The sequence below is a fragment of the Canis lupus genome, chromosome 30, assembly GCF_003254725.2.
Source record: "Canis lupus dingo isolate Sandy chromosome 30, ASM325472v2, whole genome shotgun sequence".
Taxonomy (NCBI): Eukaryota; Metazoa; Chordata; class Mammalia; order Carnivora; family Canidae; genus Canis; species Canis lupus.
In genome coordinates, this window is record NC_064272.1 from 2,316,686 (window position 1) to 2,334,247 (window position 17,562).

The following is a 17,562-nucleotide window of genomic DNA, read 5'->3' on the forward strand; positions in this document are numbered from 1 at the left end:
TTTCCCAAGTGGTAAATTTAAAACTATTTCTGCAGAACATTCCATGAATAAGGAGAGGAGGAGGGTGGTAGACTTAGAAATGGTAACAAGTATGGGAGCATTGATTTGAAAAAAAATGAAAACACTCTTTTGACCCTCTGCCCTCTAGAAAACTATAATTTCATTTCTTTCTTTTCCCCTATAGCTAATTAAAGGAAAAGGTTTTGTTCATTTTCTTACTTTTTTTTTACTTGTTGGCACATGTTCACTTTTTCCTATATCAATAGGGATAAAGCCTCAGCTCCCATAGCAAAGGACAAAACCACTGTTGCTTGAATAAGGAAAATTTATTTTCCTTTTGCATAAAAATCTTTGAAGGCAACCACTCCTCCTCCATCTCTTTCATTAGCTCCTCATTTTCTTTTCTTCCTCAAGAGCAAACCTTTCCCAAGATCCAGATGTCAGTGTTCCTCTTTTCTGCTTGATCCCCTCTCCCCAGCTAGCCCCAACTAGTTTCATACCTTCCTCTCCTAGCTCTGCCAACCCCTCCTACATCTTCTGTCCCAGAACCAAGCCCTGTGTTCCCTGTCCTGGACCGAAATCTCCTGCTGAACACTAACCATTCCCACAGGATGCTCAGCCTTCATCTGCAATTCAGTAAGTCCCTTCTCGTACCTGAGGCCTGCTCTTCTTGGGTTCCCAATCCTTTGCCTCTCTCACTATCCTCCTAGCAGCTGAAGGCAGGCTGCAAGCCTGAATCATCCTCACTCCATGAGATCATTTTCCACCTATTGCTGACCTCTTGGTTTTGCCTCCTCAGTGGTTATTCTTCTGTACCTTGTTTTCACAGTGGCTCTGCCCCCGTTCAGGATCTCAGGTCTCACCTAGACTATTGGAACACCCTTCTCTTCTATGTGTTTCCTGTTTCCTCCCTAATGTCCCTTAATATTATGTCCAATTCTCTTCCTAAAATAGAAGTTAGATCATATATATTTCTTTAAACAGATCCTATGGTTTTCTATTACTGACAAATTAAAGGTAAGAGAATTGGCCATGATAGGCATTGATATTCATAAACTCATTGTGTCCTTACAACAACCTTGAGAAGAGGGCGTATTTCTATTCTGTACAGAAGCACAGAAGAGAGAGAATTAATTGCCAGCATCACAGTTATACTAGAAAGCAACAGAATGGGGATGAAAGATGGAGGTCCTCTTTGATCCTAAAGCTTGTGCTCTTTTTAAAAAAAAAAAAAAGATTGATTGATTGATTGATTTTAGAAAGAGAGAGCAGGAGGGAGGGGCAGTGGCAGAGGGAGAGAATCTCAGACTCTCTGCTAAGGGCACAGCTTGACATGGGGCTCAATCTCACCACCCTGAAATCATGACCTGAGCCAAAATCAAGAGTTGTATGATTTTGAGCCACTTGGGTGCCCCAAGCTTGAGCTCTTTCAGGTATGCCATATTCTCTTTAATACTAGAGCATGAGCCTTCAGCAACTTGTTCTTAATTCACCTTCCAACCTCATTTCCTGCGTACCCACCCTGATGATTGACTGTTCCTCATATGTGCACATTCTTGCCTTGTGTTCTCATTGGATAATTTCTTTACACTGTATTGTCCCCAGTTATTTCCTCTTGGTTTAAAAATTTAGTCATTTGTTAAGGGCTACCTCCAAAACCAGCCTTTCTAGAAAGCTTCTGAAATGTCTCTCAGTAGAAAAACTACCACTTCCTCTCATCTCTTACCCTGTTTTGTTTTGTTTTTGTTTTTTAACATCATTTAGAATTTAATTCATTCCAACTTGTTACTTTAGCAGTTTCTGTGTCTTTTCCCACTTCTAGACCATAAACCCATTGCTTGTATGTATTCTTTGGTACATTCTCCAGCACAGAGCCTAATAATTGTTTATTGACATAGAAGGGACTTTACAACATAGTACAATGTGATAGTAAGTGAGCATTGAAGATTTGGGATGGTGTAAGAATTTGGGGGAGGAAGTGATGCCAGAGAAATGTGGAAATTAGGGAGGACTTTAGGAAGATGTCAGGACCACACTGAGCAGAAATTTGTAGAGGGGATTCAGAAGCCAGTGGAAGAATGTTGCAGATCCGCTGTCCTAAATCTGCTAGGTCCTTCAAATCACCTGGAGAACTTTGTAAAAAAGCAAATAGATATACTACATCAGAATCCCAGTGGGGTGGAGCCCAGCAATCTACAGTTTTAGGGAGCTCCCCAGAATGAGAGCAGAGCAGAAACCCATTCTCTATTTGGTTGCCCCAATCAATGTCATCCCTTACATAAATATATGCAGTGAGCTTTGGAAGAGGGAGAGAGAAGGACTGCTCCCTTATTGGGTTCTATGTTGATTTTTACTATGTTCAGCCAAGTTCAGAAACTGCTAGACTTAGATGATCTTGAAGGTATATTCCAAGCCTGAAATCCTGTGATTTTAGGTAGAAAATGAGCTGGGCTTTGACAGAGCAGATGAATTAAGCTGCTTAGAGAGGAAAGGGATAAGGACATTCTCAGAAGGAGCATGACAAAGGCCTGGACTTCAGTCTCATTGACCATTTTGAAGGAATCACATAGCATGATTTCTGGGGCCAGCCTAAAGTGCCATCTTTTCTGTGTGTCCTCTGGGTACTCAGTCCACCTCTGCCTCTCATGTATGTGCACTTTGCATTCCCATAATGCAGATTCATAGCACATAATCAGCTTCATTTAAACACGTACTCTTAAAATACCTATTACATCTTTAATGCTGTGCAAGTTATGAGACCCTATTCTGAAAGGATTTGATCTACGGATTACATGTTGCCTCCTTCATGAAGTATTCCCCAATCTCTGAGTTATCTTTTTTCTACAACTCTGGGCCGGGGGGGAGGGTCACCATCCCTTCAATTTTGGCATTAGTGACTTCTTTTTCATTCATTTATAGATACTTTCTCCCTTAAATAAATTGTGAGCCCTAGAAGACAAGGGCAATGTCTCAGGCTTCTTTTTTTTCTCTCTAGCACCTTGTATTTCCTTATACATAGTAGGTGCTCAACTAATATCCATTAAACAAATAAGCAATCCCTGTGTTTTCTTTGCCATGTTGAAATTGATTACAGGATTTGCTGTCTGCTATTGGTAGATGAGATATCTTATTTATTTGGATTTTGGTAATAGAATGCCCCAAATATATATACCAGATGGGTTGCTTTTGCCCAAGCATCTCAAATCTTAGTAGCTTTGTTAAAGAGGATAGATATGTTCAGAACAAGAAAGATTAGTTAATGGGGTAAGACAATCACCTTCTCTGTTCTTGACTATATTACTTTCAATTTATCTTTAAAAAAAAAAAAAAAGCTGGAAAAAACAAGGAAGTGAAGATCCTTGGGGTTCATGGTTGTGCCAAGCCTCCAACCTTTTGGAGCTCTAATAAGAACCTGAGAGAGCATCTGTCTGCACTCTTTTTCCCTGGCTTGGCAGACAGCAATGGAAACCCACAGTAAATCTCCTTCATTCAGCTAGAATCTATCTAAATTGCTTATCCATGGGACTCCTGACAGCTCTTGCCTTGGGCATAGAATAGATGGAATAGGGGGCCTGCCTGGCTAGGATGATTTGAGGAGCGCCAGAACAGCTACCTGCTGCACACAATCTTCCCGTTTCGTCACCCTTTTTATTTCAGCCACTGGTGCAAACAGGCTCCAATCAGTTCTAGTTTTTGGTGAGATTTGGTTGGTAGTATAGGTTCCAAAACCAAAAGCAGGGGAGTTGGCATCTACAAGCACCTGCATGTCTTCATTATCAGGATTGGAAAGGTCTTCCAAAGACTAACTGTGCATTGCAATTAAACTTGCAGATTTATGACACAGAGTTGGCTTTGATTTGCAAGCTGTCTCCCAAATGCCCCTCCCTGAACAAGGAAACACAGTGCTGTTACCTTTCACTCTGCACCTACATTGCTGGGGTGGCTCAGGGTGCTTCCTCGACCAAGTGCAGAGTGATGGGCTTTAACTGCTCATGCATTCCAGGGCAAGTCCAGAGACCCCCCCACACACACACTTCCACTCCCCTGTGGCCTGGGGGAGAAGCTCTGCAAACGGAAGCAGCCTTTGTTCTTCAATTAATCATTTGAAGTCAGAGTATGTTTGGGTACTACAAGTGATAGCCCACAAACACTGAAGTGGCTGATTCTGTAGCTGGTGAAATGCAGTCTCTAAGAGGACTTCCTTCATTGTAAGTAAAAAATATCTTAGGAATGAGGTAGGGAAAAATTGTCAAACTTAGGAAGGAGAACTGATGGGCTAATTTATCATAGGATAACTTTTAGAGACTAAATTCTAATATGTAAGGAGCTCAGTCTTTTGAGTCAAAGACCTGTACTACTTTCCGGCTGGTCTGTCTTACCACGGCCACTGGTAAGACTGACCTGAGGAGCCTGGGGGTGAAGGGATAGTCAGGGTCAAAGGTCAGACTCTGAAGAAAGAATGGGCATAGAAAAGTGTGTTGGCCTCCCTGAGATAAATGATTTTGGGGTTACCCATTATTTCCTACCGTCTATTGCTTTCTTCTCTGAGTTTTATTTTCTTACCCTTTGGAAGCATTCCACATACACTAGTCAATAGTGTTTTCATCAGCTGCTGCGGTGAGGAAGAAATTTCCCTTTGCACTGACGAGTTAATGAGTTTGGTCTTGGTGTTGTTTGTTTTTTACTTCAAGAGTGAAGAGTGACTACTTATTTCATTGACTTTCATAAATATTATCCATGTGTGATAATTATACCAAGAATTCAGTAATACCTAGTAAGGGAGTATTGTCAAAGTGGCAAGAAATGAGAGCGAGCTTTCCACAGCCCCTGGCAGGTCTCCACGATTACACTTACTTATTGAGAACCAAAGCTGGACATTAGCCCCTTTCCCCCAGGTTGTTGAGAAACCATGTGAGGACAGTACTTTTTTAGAGACTTGAGGAATATCAGAATATCAAAAGACTTGCACAAACTCCACAGAGTACACAGAGCCTGACTTCTGATTCTATTAGGCTATTAGGCACTGACTGGAAGGCTAGCCTGATAGGATAGCTGTGTCCTTCTATAAGCACATTAAAAACAACCCCTGTGATGTTAATGCTGACTATCCTGCAGGGAATCCTTATGAGGAAAATACCAGGATGTTGCCTTCTCCATCCAAAGTGCCATAAGTTATGTGGTATTGGCTTTCTTAAGCAACAAAGCCATTTCCACACCTCCCTCAAAGACCATGTAGTATTCTTTGTTCCTTGGCCTGATGCTGCTTTGTTCAAGACAAGGAGATCATGGCACAGGAGTATACAGCCAGTTGGTATTTCATCTTTGTCCCTTCTTACACCCTTTCCCTGACTTTTTCTCCTGAAGAGAGACCATAAAAATATCATCACTTGGTTATAGAAAAAGCTGTTCCTAATGATGATTGGAAAAACCAACCCACATTGGGTAGCCAGACTGGCAAGTTATTTATCTTATAAGTGTGATCGTCAGTAGTTGCCAACACCTACCTTCTCCATCCCACAAAACTTTATCCACCATTCAGAGGGCCCTAGGCCAGAATATACTAGGCCATTGAAAAAGGCATGTTTTTCTCACGTTCCTTCATTGATCATGTCCTTCCGTGTATTTCAGGATAGCCACCAGAATGAAGAGTTCTTAAATATGATAGAGTCTGGTTCACATGGCCTTAAATTTTCAGACAAGTCTAGTGAGATAATAGTTTGGACCTTCAGCTTTTATTAATCCTGCATTTTGGGAACTCAACTTGAGTGTTCCCTATGCTATGCTGATTCAGAGGCCCATTTCTATATACATTGGTGCATGGAACATGCCTTGTTACCTTTCTGGACTATTTTGACCTTCTGTCTCTAGTGATGAGTGATATTAGGTCTTTCTTGAACAGGTTCACATTACAGCTGGTCAGATTTTGTGCTTTTACCAACTTGAATTTCATGAACTGTATTCCCTGCAATGCTTTTTTTTTTTTTTCTTTGCCTTTATCTACCAATGTTTCTAATGCTATTGCCTTTGAATGTATTCAGTGAAGGTGCATGCTTGGTCTGGTCATGTTATAATTGGTGTTTTGGGTCCCACAGTACAGGATAGCTAACAGAGCTTCCTCTTTGAAGCTCCTGGCACTATAGGCAGAAACTCTGCTTCCATACCCCTGAAGTCACTTGCTTGGTCCTATTATCTATACTTCAAAAGCAAGTGACTTATTGACTATGCCCTGGTGATATTACTAGATTATATATTTTGATTTGCTGATATGAATTGGTCACTGTCATTTAAGAGAACTTCTAACTATCACCAATACATATTTAAAACAGAATGATATTTTGTGGGGGCCATTTATTTACTCTTTTGTCTTCATTTTCTAAAAGACTTTATATTTTTAGCATAGTTTTAGATTTACAGCAAAATTGAGAGATGTACAGAGATTTTCCGTATGCCCTTTGTTCCTCCCCAGCCATACATAGTCCCCCATAATCAACATCACTCATCAGAATGACACTTTCCTTTTAATCAGTTTTTTTTTAACTAAAGATTTCCCATTGTAATCCAAAAGAAATCAGTGATAACAGTCAAATCATGTAAATTTTAACCTGTATTTAAGCAAAGTCATCAATTTTTTAAAGCCTTTATTTTTTAGAAGACTTTTAGGTTCACAGCAAAAGTGGAAGTGCAGAGATTTCGCACATCTCCCTGCATCCACACATATACAGCCTCTCCCATTATCAGTGTTCCTCATTAGAGGGTCCATTTTTTACAACTGATGAATCTGCATTTACACATTATAATTACCCAGAGTCCATTGTTTACTATTGGGTCCACCGTTGGTTTACTTTCTATGGATTTGGATAACTGTATAATGACATATCCATCATTATATCATACAGAGTATTTTCACTGCCCTAAAAATCTTCTATGTTCCATCTCTTCATCCTTCCCCCTCCCCACCCCTGGCAACCACTGAGCCTTTACTGTCTCTATAGTTTTGCTTTTCCAGAACATTTACTCATTTTTTAAAGATTTATTTGTTTGAGAGAGAGAAAGAGCATGAGTGGGAGGAGCAGAGGAAGGAGAGAGAGACTCAAGCAGACTGCACAATGAGCATGAAGCCCAATGCAGGGCTCAATCCCACAACCCTGAGATCATGACCTGAGCTAAAATCAAGAATTGGATGCTTAACCAACTGTGCCACCCAGGCACCCCAACATTTATTCATTTTTAAACACGAAAATTAACCCCATTGTTTAGAGTATACACCACAACCTGAACCATTATGAGATCAATTATATTGAGATACCAATTAATTGCTTGCATGACTTTTTTAGTTAAAAATATGACCTACCCCAAAAAAACAAATAATCCAGTTTAAAAAAAGGGCAGAAGATATGAATAGATATTTTCCCTAAGAAGACCTACAGATGGCTAATAGACAGATGGAAAGATGCTCAATGTCACTCATCAGGGAAATAAAAATCAAAACTATAATGAGATATCACTTCACACCTATCAGAGTAGCTAAAATTAACAACACAGGAAACAGCAAGTATCAGTGAGGGTGAGGAGAAAGGGGAACCCTTCTACACTATTGCTGATGGGAATGCAAACTGGTTCAGACACTCTGGAGAACAGTATGGAAGGTCCTCAAAAAGTTAAAAAAGAAAAGTATCCTACAATCCATCAATTGCACTACTAGGTATTTACCCAAAGGAAACAAAAATGCTGATTTGAAGTATATCTCAACCCGATGTTTATAGCAGAATTATCAACAATAGCCAGACCATGGAAAGAGCCCAAGTGTCCAACAACTGATGAATAGATAAAGATGTGGACTATTACTCAGCCAAAATAAAAGAAAAAAAAAAAGAATGAAATCTTACCATTTGCAACGTTGATCGAGCTGGAGAGTATTATGCTAAGCGAAATAAGTTGGCCAGAGAAAGACAAATACCACATGATTTCACTTCTATGTGGAATTTAAGAAACAAAACAAATGAACATGAGGTGAAAAAAGAGAGGCAAATCAAGAAACAGACCCTTAACTATAGAGAACAAACTGATGGTTACCAGAGGGGAGGTGAGAGGAGAAATGGGTTAAATGGGTGATAGGGATTACAGAGGGCACTTATGATGAGCACTGGGTGTTGTATGTAGGTGACAAATCACTAAATTCTACACTTGAAACTGAAAAATAAGATAATAAAATTATCTCTTTTTTAAAAGAATTCATTCATGAGAGACACAGAGAGAGAGGCAGAGACATAGGCAGAGGTAGAAGCAGGCTCTATGCAGGGAGCCCGATGTGGGACTGGATGACCTAAGCCAAAGGCAGATGCTCAACCGCTGAGCCACCCAGGCATCCCGATAATAAAATCATCTTTCAAATAAAAAGAAAAGTATGTGTATATATGTATATATGTATGTGTATATATACATACACATACACACACATATATTTATATATACACACACACTCCTAACCTCATACTTTTTATTCAAAAGATGATAAGTTGACAGTCTTATTACAATTCAGTTATTTGGAATGGGAAAGAAAGAAAAAGGGAAAGAGCAGATGATTTAAAACATACACACACATACAAATACCCCAAACAAAACAATAGAACATTAATTGCAGTCACAGAATTAAACTGGGAGGAACATTAGGCAGAGTGTAATCAGATGGATCCATTTCATTTTCATTTTAGGGTTATTAAAAATTAAAAGAACACAAATCTAAATTGGAGAGCAGAATAGAACTGAAATCAGGAGGATCAAGCAAAATTCCAAGCAAGATCTTAAAAAAAAAAAAAAAAAAAAAAGAACCATAATGAAATGTGAGATAACTCCTGAGTGTATGAGAGAGAAGTGAGTGGGTGGCCCAGTGGGCTCTTATGCTTCCCCACAGTTTAGCTCATCTGGATCTTTCTCCACAGTTCTTGTCTGTATTTGTCAGTTACTGTTGATCTCACCACCTTAGAACATGTCTGGAAGGTAACAAGCAGGGGAGAGTGCTAGAACTGGCCATGTTTTGATTTTTAAAGAGTTGATATTTTATTAGAGCCCCAAAGCTGGAATCTGGTATCTGGCATCTGGCTATCACAAGAATCATCCTTATAAGAGGCATTGTCCTCTTACTCTGTTGTCCAGCTCCGAGATGTCCCTGGACAGTTCTTTAGGAAGAAGACTTCTATTGGCTCTCATTCTCCTGGAGACAAAGGTGTTTTTTTTTTTCTTCCCCTGCCCCGCCACCCACCAGAGATTTTGATGGGTTCCGTTGAAGCCCATACACTGGAATTTTCCAACTTTTTTAGACAGAGCTCTTTTTGTCCCATTGAAGGCATACACGAAACTCCAATATACAAAACAGAAAAAAATGAAGTTTTTCTAGCTGAAGCAGAGTTGCAGATGTTGGGATCTAGAGGATCCCCTAACCCTTCCTCCTCTCCCTGAGGCACCTTTGCTGAATGCTAAGGCTCTTTGGAAGACAATTTGAAAACATTGCTCTGAAGTATTGGTTTTCCCATAGTGACCAGGAATATAAAACACCCTGAACAGTCTAACTACCCCACCTCCAAGATATTGCACTTGGCTCTTGATTGGCAGATGTGCTCAATTCCGATGGTCACAAAATAAAAGCACTTCTCGCATTCTACACTTCATGATAATTTCAATATTTTCTGCCTTGTATTCTATGAACCAATGAAATGCTAGATATCAAAAAAATAAAGACATTGTCCTCCTTCAGTCTTATGGATCGCTGGGTTCTGACTTGGTCTGATTTCGCTGTGGGCATATAAACCAGCCTATAGAGACCCCCACGTATCTCAGTTTTAAACTCTCCCAGAAAAGGAGTTTGCAATAGTGGGGAACCCAAGGCAGTGAATGGAAAGGCATGCCACTCTTTATTGCAGTTCACATAGCTGCCTTGTGACCCTAGATCTCTGATGGGTTAAAAAGAAGAAGAAGGTGAAGAAGAATTAGAAGTATAATGTTGTAGATTATCCATCTCTTGTCAGTGCTAGGAGGCAATGATGTTGTATGACACTTCTACGTTCTAAGCAGAAGCAGATCCCCTCCCCAGATAGTTCTAATATGAAACCAAGGTTGCAGATCACATCTATAGCATAAGGACTAAGCAGGAGCATCAGAAGACACATGTCCCAGTCCCATCTCATACTTGCATTTTTCCTCAAGTATTTTTTGGCAGCATTTGAAATTTACCAGGATCTTTAATAACTCTCAAGGGCTTCTTTGTAATGAGAAAGAAGAAAAGATAGAGGTTTTATTTTTTTAATATTTTATTTAAATTCAATTAGCCAACATAGAGTACATCATTAGTTTCAGATGTAGTGTTTAATCATTTATCATTTGTGTATAACACCCAGTGCTCACCACATCACGTGCCCTCCTTAATGCCTATCACTCAATTATCCCATCCCCTCCACACCCCTCCCCTCCAGCAACTCTGAGTTTATTTCCTTTAGTTAAGAGTCTCATGGTTTTTCTCCCTCTCTGATGACTTAGGTAGGAGTTTTAATAGTCCATTTTACTGAGGCATTTATGAGTTGAGAATAGTTATTTTCTTTCTCTAAACTTACTTGTATTTTCTCCTTATTTCAGGTTTGTTTTTTGTTTTTTTTGTTTGTTTGTTTGTTTGTTTTTTGTTTTTATTTTGGTGGTGGGGTGGTGCCGTGGAACTTCGAAATCAAGCCTAGGTATTTGCCTATGAGTAATCATGAGCAACTGTGATTTTTCTAGAGTAAATATTTAGACCAGAAACAACAATAACCAACATCTAGGCTAGAACCAAAAATAAGTCCATACACAATAGAGCAGGGGTGTGGGTGTTGAGCACACACAGTGAGTGAGCAGGTATGTGGCTACCAACTATCTAATCAGTTCTCTTTAGCTAAGGCAGCAAAGTTCTTACCTCCTAAGTGAGAGAAGTAAAGTCCAGACTCAAAAAAAGTTTTATTAAGCTCTCTAAGCCTTAGTCTTCTTTTGGGCAATGTCACGTGGATACTTTTAGGAATCCTGGAATGTATACATAAGTTGACATGTATAAATATTTAGCACATTTGGGTGGCCTTGAACACCCTTTCTTTTTGCTTATTCAGGAGTCAATCAGCTAATCAGTAAGCAGAACTAGATTTTTCAACATTTTTACACCCCCACCCCCACCCCAAGATAAATGTAAAGGCTAATTATTCTGTAATTCTGGGTATTTACTAAACATTTAGACTTGTTGAAAGTGGGAGAGGGGGCACTACCAATGCATATCATTCATTTGTCACGTTAGGTATTTGCTAACAACTGACTTGTTTATGGCACAGCGCTTGATGTAGGAAGGGGAGGAAACCCAGATATGCACAAGGCATTATCATTGTCCTCAAGTGGTTCCCGTGGTTTAAGGGAAATCAGACATCTAGATAGTCCTAAAATGAAAAGCCCTAAGTGCCTGAAGAGAGATGCAAAGTGCTCTTTCACTTGAGAAAATAGCAGTTACTTCTGGCTAAGAGAGATGAAGGAAGCTTTCATGCCTTTGGCACTTAAGCCAAGAGCTGAATAATGGGAAGACTCTAAACTCATGAAAATGAGTGAGAAAGTCATCGAGGGCAACATGCCGAGATGAGAAAAGCCTTGGTGCAAGGAGCAGCAAGTTGTTTGCCTGGGACAGGAGCACATGAGTGAGGGGAAGGGAAGGGATATTTGATAAGTAATCATACACAATATGTTCTGTACTGTTCACAGCAGTGGTGTTAAGTAGGTGTGGTATTATTCCCCCTTTCAAACAGTTGAGACTCCAAGGGTTAAGTAATTTGTCCAAGGACAATATCAAACCAGATGCATGTCTAAAAACATAAGCTAGGGGTATCTGGGGGGCTCAGTGGTTGAGCGTCTGCCTTTGGCTCAGGGTGTGATCCCGGGGTCCTGGGATCAAGTCCTGCATCAGGCTCCCCGCAGGGAGCCTGCTTCTCCTTCTGCCTGTTCTCTGTGTCTCTCATGGATAAATAAATAAATAAAATCTTTAAAAAAGAAAAGAAAATGTAAGCTAGATAAGTAAGCAAAGTTTAGAACAGGGGGACCTTTGATTGCCAGTGTGGGGACTTTGAATCCTATACAGTAGTTCAAGGATTAGCAAACTTTGGCCTGTGAGCCAAATTTAGCTCACTACCAGTTTTTGTAAATGAAGTTTGTTAGAACACAGCATTGCACTGCTCTTGATTCATGTTTTTTTGTTTTGTTTTGTTTTTATAATTCCTTCCACACCTCAACAGCAGAATTGAGTAACCGCAGAGATCAGATACCCAAAAGGGGAGAAGGAATGGGGGGATGGACAAAATGGGTGAATGGGTGTAGGAGATAGACTTCCAATTATGAAGTGAATAGGTTATCGGAATAAAAGGCACAGCATCAGGAATATATATATGCTTTGCGATAGCATCCTCTGATGACGGATGGTAGCTACACTTGCTGGGAGTACAGCATGATGTATACTCTGTACAGTATATGTGTCCATACATAGAGATATTGAAGCACTGTTGTACACCTGAAATTCATGTACCATTGTGCTTCAACTATATCTAATAAATAACAAAAAAATACTTAGGAAAAAATTATAGGAAATCAGTATTAATTCCCATTCCTGGGACGCCTGGGTGGCTCAGCAGTTGAGTGTCTGTCTGCCTTAGGCTCAGGATGTGACATCCTGGCAGGTCCTTGTGGGGAGCCTGCTTCTCCCTCTGCTTATGTCTCTGCCTCTCTCTCTGAGTATCTCTCATGAATAAATAAATTAAATCTTTGAAAAAAAAATCCCATTCCCAATCTTTCAGCTATTGGAAAAAGATCTAACTGATCTACATTATTTTCCCTTTTATAGATCAACTTTAAAACTGGATGGACTATATTTTTAAGACAATATACCCTTACCATCAACAACTTGATGACATTTATATATCTTAAATATATAGCTTGTATAGCCCAAATGATCCATCTTGGAATTGTCTGTGATATCACTGCAATTCAGATATTAAAGAAAAAATATCTTGTCCTACAAAAAAGACATTTAGAATATTTACTATTTGGCCCATTGCAGAAAACCTTTGCTAACCCCAGCTCTAGTTGATTGAGAATCACTACGAGTAACATGGAAGTACAAGGTGAAGCAGTGAGTGCTGATATGGAGCTATAGCAAGTCACCCAAAAGAGCCAGCTAAGATCATTAATAAAGGTGGCTAAACTAAACGCCAAATTTTCAGTGTAGATAAAACAGTCTTCTGTTGGAAAATCATGCTATCTAAGACTGTCATAGCTTCAGAGGAAAAGTCAGTGCCTGGCTTCAAAGGAGAAACTGACTCTTTTGTTAGGGGCTAATGCCCCTGGTGACTTGAAGCTGAAGCCAATGTTCACTTACCATTCTGAAAATCCTAGGACCTGTAAGAACTATGCTATATCTACTCTCCCTGTGCTCTGTAAATAGAACAACAAAGCCTGAATGACAGCATATCTGTTTACAACATGGTTTACCAATATTTTAAGCCTGCTGTTGAGAACTGTTTAGAAAAAAAAGATTCCTTTCAAAATATGACTGCTCATTGACAATGTACCTGGTCACCCAAGGGTTTGATCCTTTGGATGATTCTCTTCTTGTGTGGGCATAGTCATAGTTATTGCTGCAAATGGAAATGTGTAGAAATAGTCAGTGGTGTATACACTTAGACCTGTATCCTGGCAGCTCTGAAGATGTATATCTTAGGTTATATCAACCATTATTCATCTTTGTCTCATTCTTATTTCTTTTCTGATGCACAAGTTAGCACGTTGAATTCATCATGACTTACTTGTGCTTGTAGGCAGGGAGATTGAATTACTAATAAGCATATGTTTTAAGTAAATTGTGTAAAATTAGCTAAGTGAAGAAGTAAGTGGGTAATTGCACTGCACCTGAAGCTGCACTAGAGATAGCCTCAGTCTAACTATTGAGATAGCCTCAGTCTAACTATTGAATGTGCAAATATGATGACATAATTCATGTACTATGAAGTTCACCTTTTTAAAGTGTGCAGTCTAGTGGTTTTTAGCATATTCACCAGGATGTGCCACCATCACTACTTAATTCTAGGAGAAACTCTTTTACCCATTAGCAGGCATTCCCTTCCCTCCTCTCCCCCAGCCCAGCCCCAGGTTGCTCATCTAGTTTCAATCTTGGTAGATTTGCCTATTCTGGACATTTCATACAAATGGAATCATATGATATGTAGATTTTTGAGGCTCTTCCATGCTATAGCATGTACCATCACTTCATTCTTTTTCATGGCCCAGAACTATTCCACTGTGGGTAAACCACTTTTTGTTTATCCTTTTGGCTATTTGTACTAGGCAATTATGAATAATGTTGCCATAAACATTTATATGAAAATTTTTGTATGAACATATATTTTCATTCATATATATATATACACACACACACACACATACATACATACATACATACCTAACCTGTAGATATAGATATAGATATATTGCTGGGTCATATGATAACTATGCTTAACATTTTTGAAACTGCCAAAGTGACTACACCATTTTAGAATCCCATCAGCAATGTATGAGGATTCCAATTTTATCTACATCTGTACCTATGACACTTATTACTATCTTTCTTTTTAATTCTAGAATCCTAGTAGATATGCAGTGTTATCTTGGGGCTTTGATCAGCATTGCCCTGGTAACTAATGATGTTGAGTGTCTATTCATAGGCTTATCAGCCCTTTGTATGTCATCTTTGGCCTATTTTCTCAGTGGGCAGTTTGTCTTTTTATTTGAATTATAAGAGTTCTTCATATATTCTGAATACAAGTCCCTTACTAGATATATGATTTACAGATATTTTCTTCCATCTTGTAGGTTGCCTTTTCACTTGGCATGAATCAGTATATTTTAGAATTTGTAGTTTTCATGTTTCCTCAAAACTGCAGTTTTCAAAATTGGCTATGTATTATCTGCTGAATGGATCCCAAGCCAGAGTGCCTTGAAGTGTTCACTGAGAGTCAGTTAGGTGCACCTAGCATTCCATAGATCAGAAGAAGCTCCTGCATTGGTCACTGAAGTCACCTAAATGAGCCTCTCAGCCAGTGAAGGAAATTCAGTTTTGATAACCTAGAAACATCCCTTCGCACCTGATTAGAGTTCGTATTTGATCATGAAAGACTTGAGAACCCATTCCTTAGATCTCCAGACTGCCAATTGATTCATTTAAAAGCATTTGGATACCTGTTTAACCTAACCTCTTACTTTTTTTTTCCCCTCTCTCCTGCTCCTTCCCCCTCCCACTCCCTGTTTCGATTGATTTTCAGATTGAAAATGGCTCAGGAATCAGTGAGCAAGCTGACATCAGAGAAGAAAGTGGAGACAAAGAAAATCAATCCCACGGCTAGTCTGGTGAGACGCATGTTTCAACATAACCTCAAGAGTTTTCCTTATAACTGGGGTGCATCTAGGAGTGTGTCTGAATTTAAAGGATAAAACCCAAAAGAATGAGTAGTATCCAGATTCTCAGTTCCCATCCCAGAGTAGCATAGGTAAGAAGGGAGTGAGGGGGATCCCTGGGTGGCGCAGCGGTTTGGCGCCTGCCTTTGGCCCAGGGCGTGATCCTGGAGACCCGGGATCGAATCCCACGTCGGGCTCCCGGTGCATGGAGCCTGCTTCTCCCTCTGCCTGTGTCTCTGCCTCTCTCTCTCTCTGTGTGACTATCATAAATAAATAAAGATTTTAAAAAATGTTTAAAAAAAAAAAAAAAAAAAAAAAAAAAAAAAAGAAGGGAGTGAGGAACAAAACATAACTTCCAGTATTCTCCCAGCAGACCCAACAAACATCATTTCCTGATCAAGCAAATGTAGTCACTTGCCATGCCACACCCTTTCACACCCCAGGTCATCCCCTTTTCTCAAAGTGCCTTTTTCTGACATGTTTGAGCATTTAAGAAAGGGGTAGAGATGATACTCTTTAGATAATTGGGAAAACCAAGATGCAAAAAGATACAGCCAACCTAGGATCATTTCACAAGTGAATAGCAGAAACCAGGCCCAGACTCTTGGTCCCCTGACATCTCTCCATGGGCTAGAAACCTGGAGGTTAGTCTGTCTTCCCAGGTGGGAGTGGGAGGGAGAATTGTCCTCCATGGTCTCATTCAGAAAGGTTTCCAATGAAGCTTGACCTCTACGGTAGTTAGAGACCATCGTTGGAATAGCTAAATGGTTAGGAACCCAAGGTGTTGGGGTTCAAATCCCAGCTCAGCTGCTTACTAGTTGTAAAACCTTACTGAAATTACTTTGCTTCATTTTGGAAAAGAGAAGTAATACTACCTTTGCTTTAGGATTATTTTGAGGAAACAGACATATGAAGTGGCTGGCATATAATAAGAGCTTAAAAATGTTAGCTGTTTTTCTTGTTATTATGAATTTAGGCAGCATTAGTTGGCCCTGCCTGGAGAATAGCAATGAGTGGTAAGTGGGAGTATCACTCTCCTCACTTTGATTTTCAGACCCTACCTCCCCTGTGCTCTAGTATCCCACAGCTACTTACTTTTTATCCTTTTGAGTTCTAAGTACCATTTGACAGATTCTTTTAAACTTTTTGACCATCTAAGTGAGGTTTAAGTTGTGAAGTGAGTTTTTTTTTCTGTTGGTTGGTTATGGTGTCTCTCATCCTAGAAGCCCCATCAGCAGCTAAATGAATGTTGAGTGAGAGATGGAGAAGCCAGGGTCATATGGCTTGAGCAGAGAAAGCCACAGTTGGTGGACATAGCTCCTACCCAAATGGACACATCCCCTGTGCCTCTTTGATGGTGTATTTCTTACATTTACTTGTAGCATTTTCAGTGGCAGTGGGTTCAATCCTAACTTTCATCTTCCTCCTTGGTCAGCCCATCCCCCTGTCCCCAGCCCTCTAATTTGAGCCTCTAGCCTAACTATCACAGCCAAACCTTACTTCCAGGGGCACAGAATGAATGGAGCCCTGGAGACAAAGGAGAAACAGTGGCTTTACTGTGGCATTTTTTTTTTTTTTATAGGTGGCCTCCACTGTGAGCTAGCTCCCAGTTGTGATCCTCAACTCGTTAGGGTTGTTTCTTTTGTTGTTTATTTGAGTGGGGATTTGGGAAGAGCTCATAAACGGATTCCTAATTCAACCTCCCAAGTCAGAGATGTCATCGAAACTTAGGATAGGTGCTTAAAAATCACCCGCTTGAGTTTATATATAGGCCCAGTTAGTAGTTCGGTGCACCACATCTCATATGTCTTAGGCAGCTGAGGATTTATCTGTTCACAAGGGGCCTCTCTGTGCAAAGGAATATACCTCTTCCATTTCTTTCATAGACTTCTATTTGCCCACCCAAAGAGTAGACACACCCATCCACAATAGGCTTAATATTTTATTTCTCAAAAGTCCTAGCAACAGTGAGGGTCCATGTTTCTGTTTTTCATTTTCTTGTCTGTATTTGTATCTTGCCAGCAGACTTTCATGTCCTTCCTCTTCAGAAGGCTGTCCCTGGGCAGGAAG

At 39.9% G+C, this 17,562-nt stretch overlaps 1 protein-coding gene across 21 annotated transcripts in view; it reads left to right on the forward strand.

The window, feature by feature from the left end:
• Positions 1–17,562, forward strand: part of FMN1 (formin 1) — a 433,877-nt gene that overhangs the window by 385,411 nt on the left and 30,904 nt on the right. For all 21 annotated transcript variants that reach the window (XM_049104448.1, XM_025473314.3, XM_049104447.1 and 18 more), the window contains one exon: positions 15,360–15,444. In XM_049104448.1, coding sequence (XP_048960405.1) covers positions 15,360–15,444 — 85 coding nt within the window. The remainder of the gene's footprint in view (positions 1–15,359; positions 15,445–17,562) is intronic.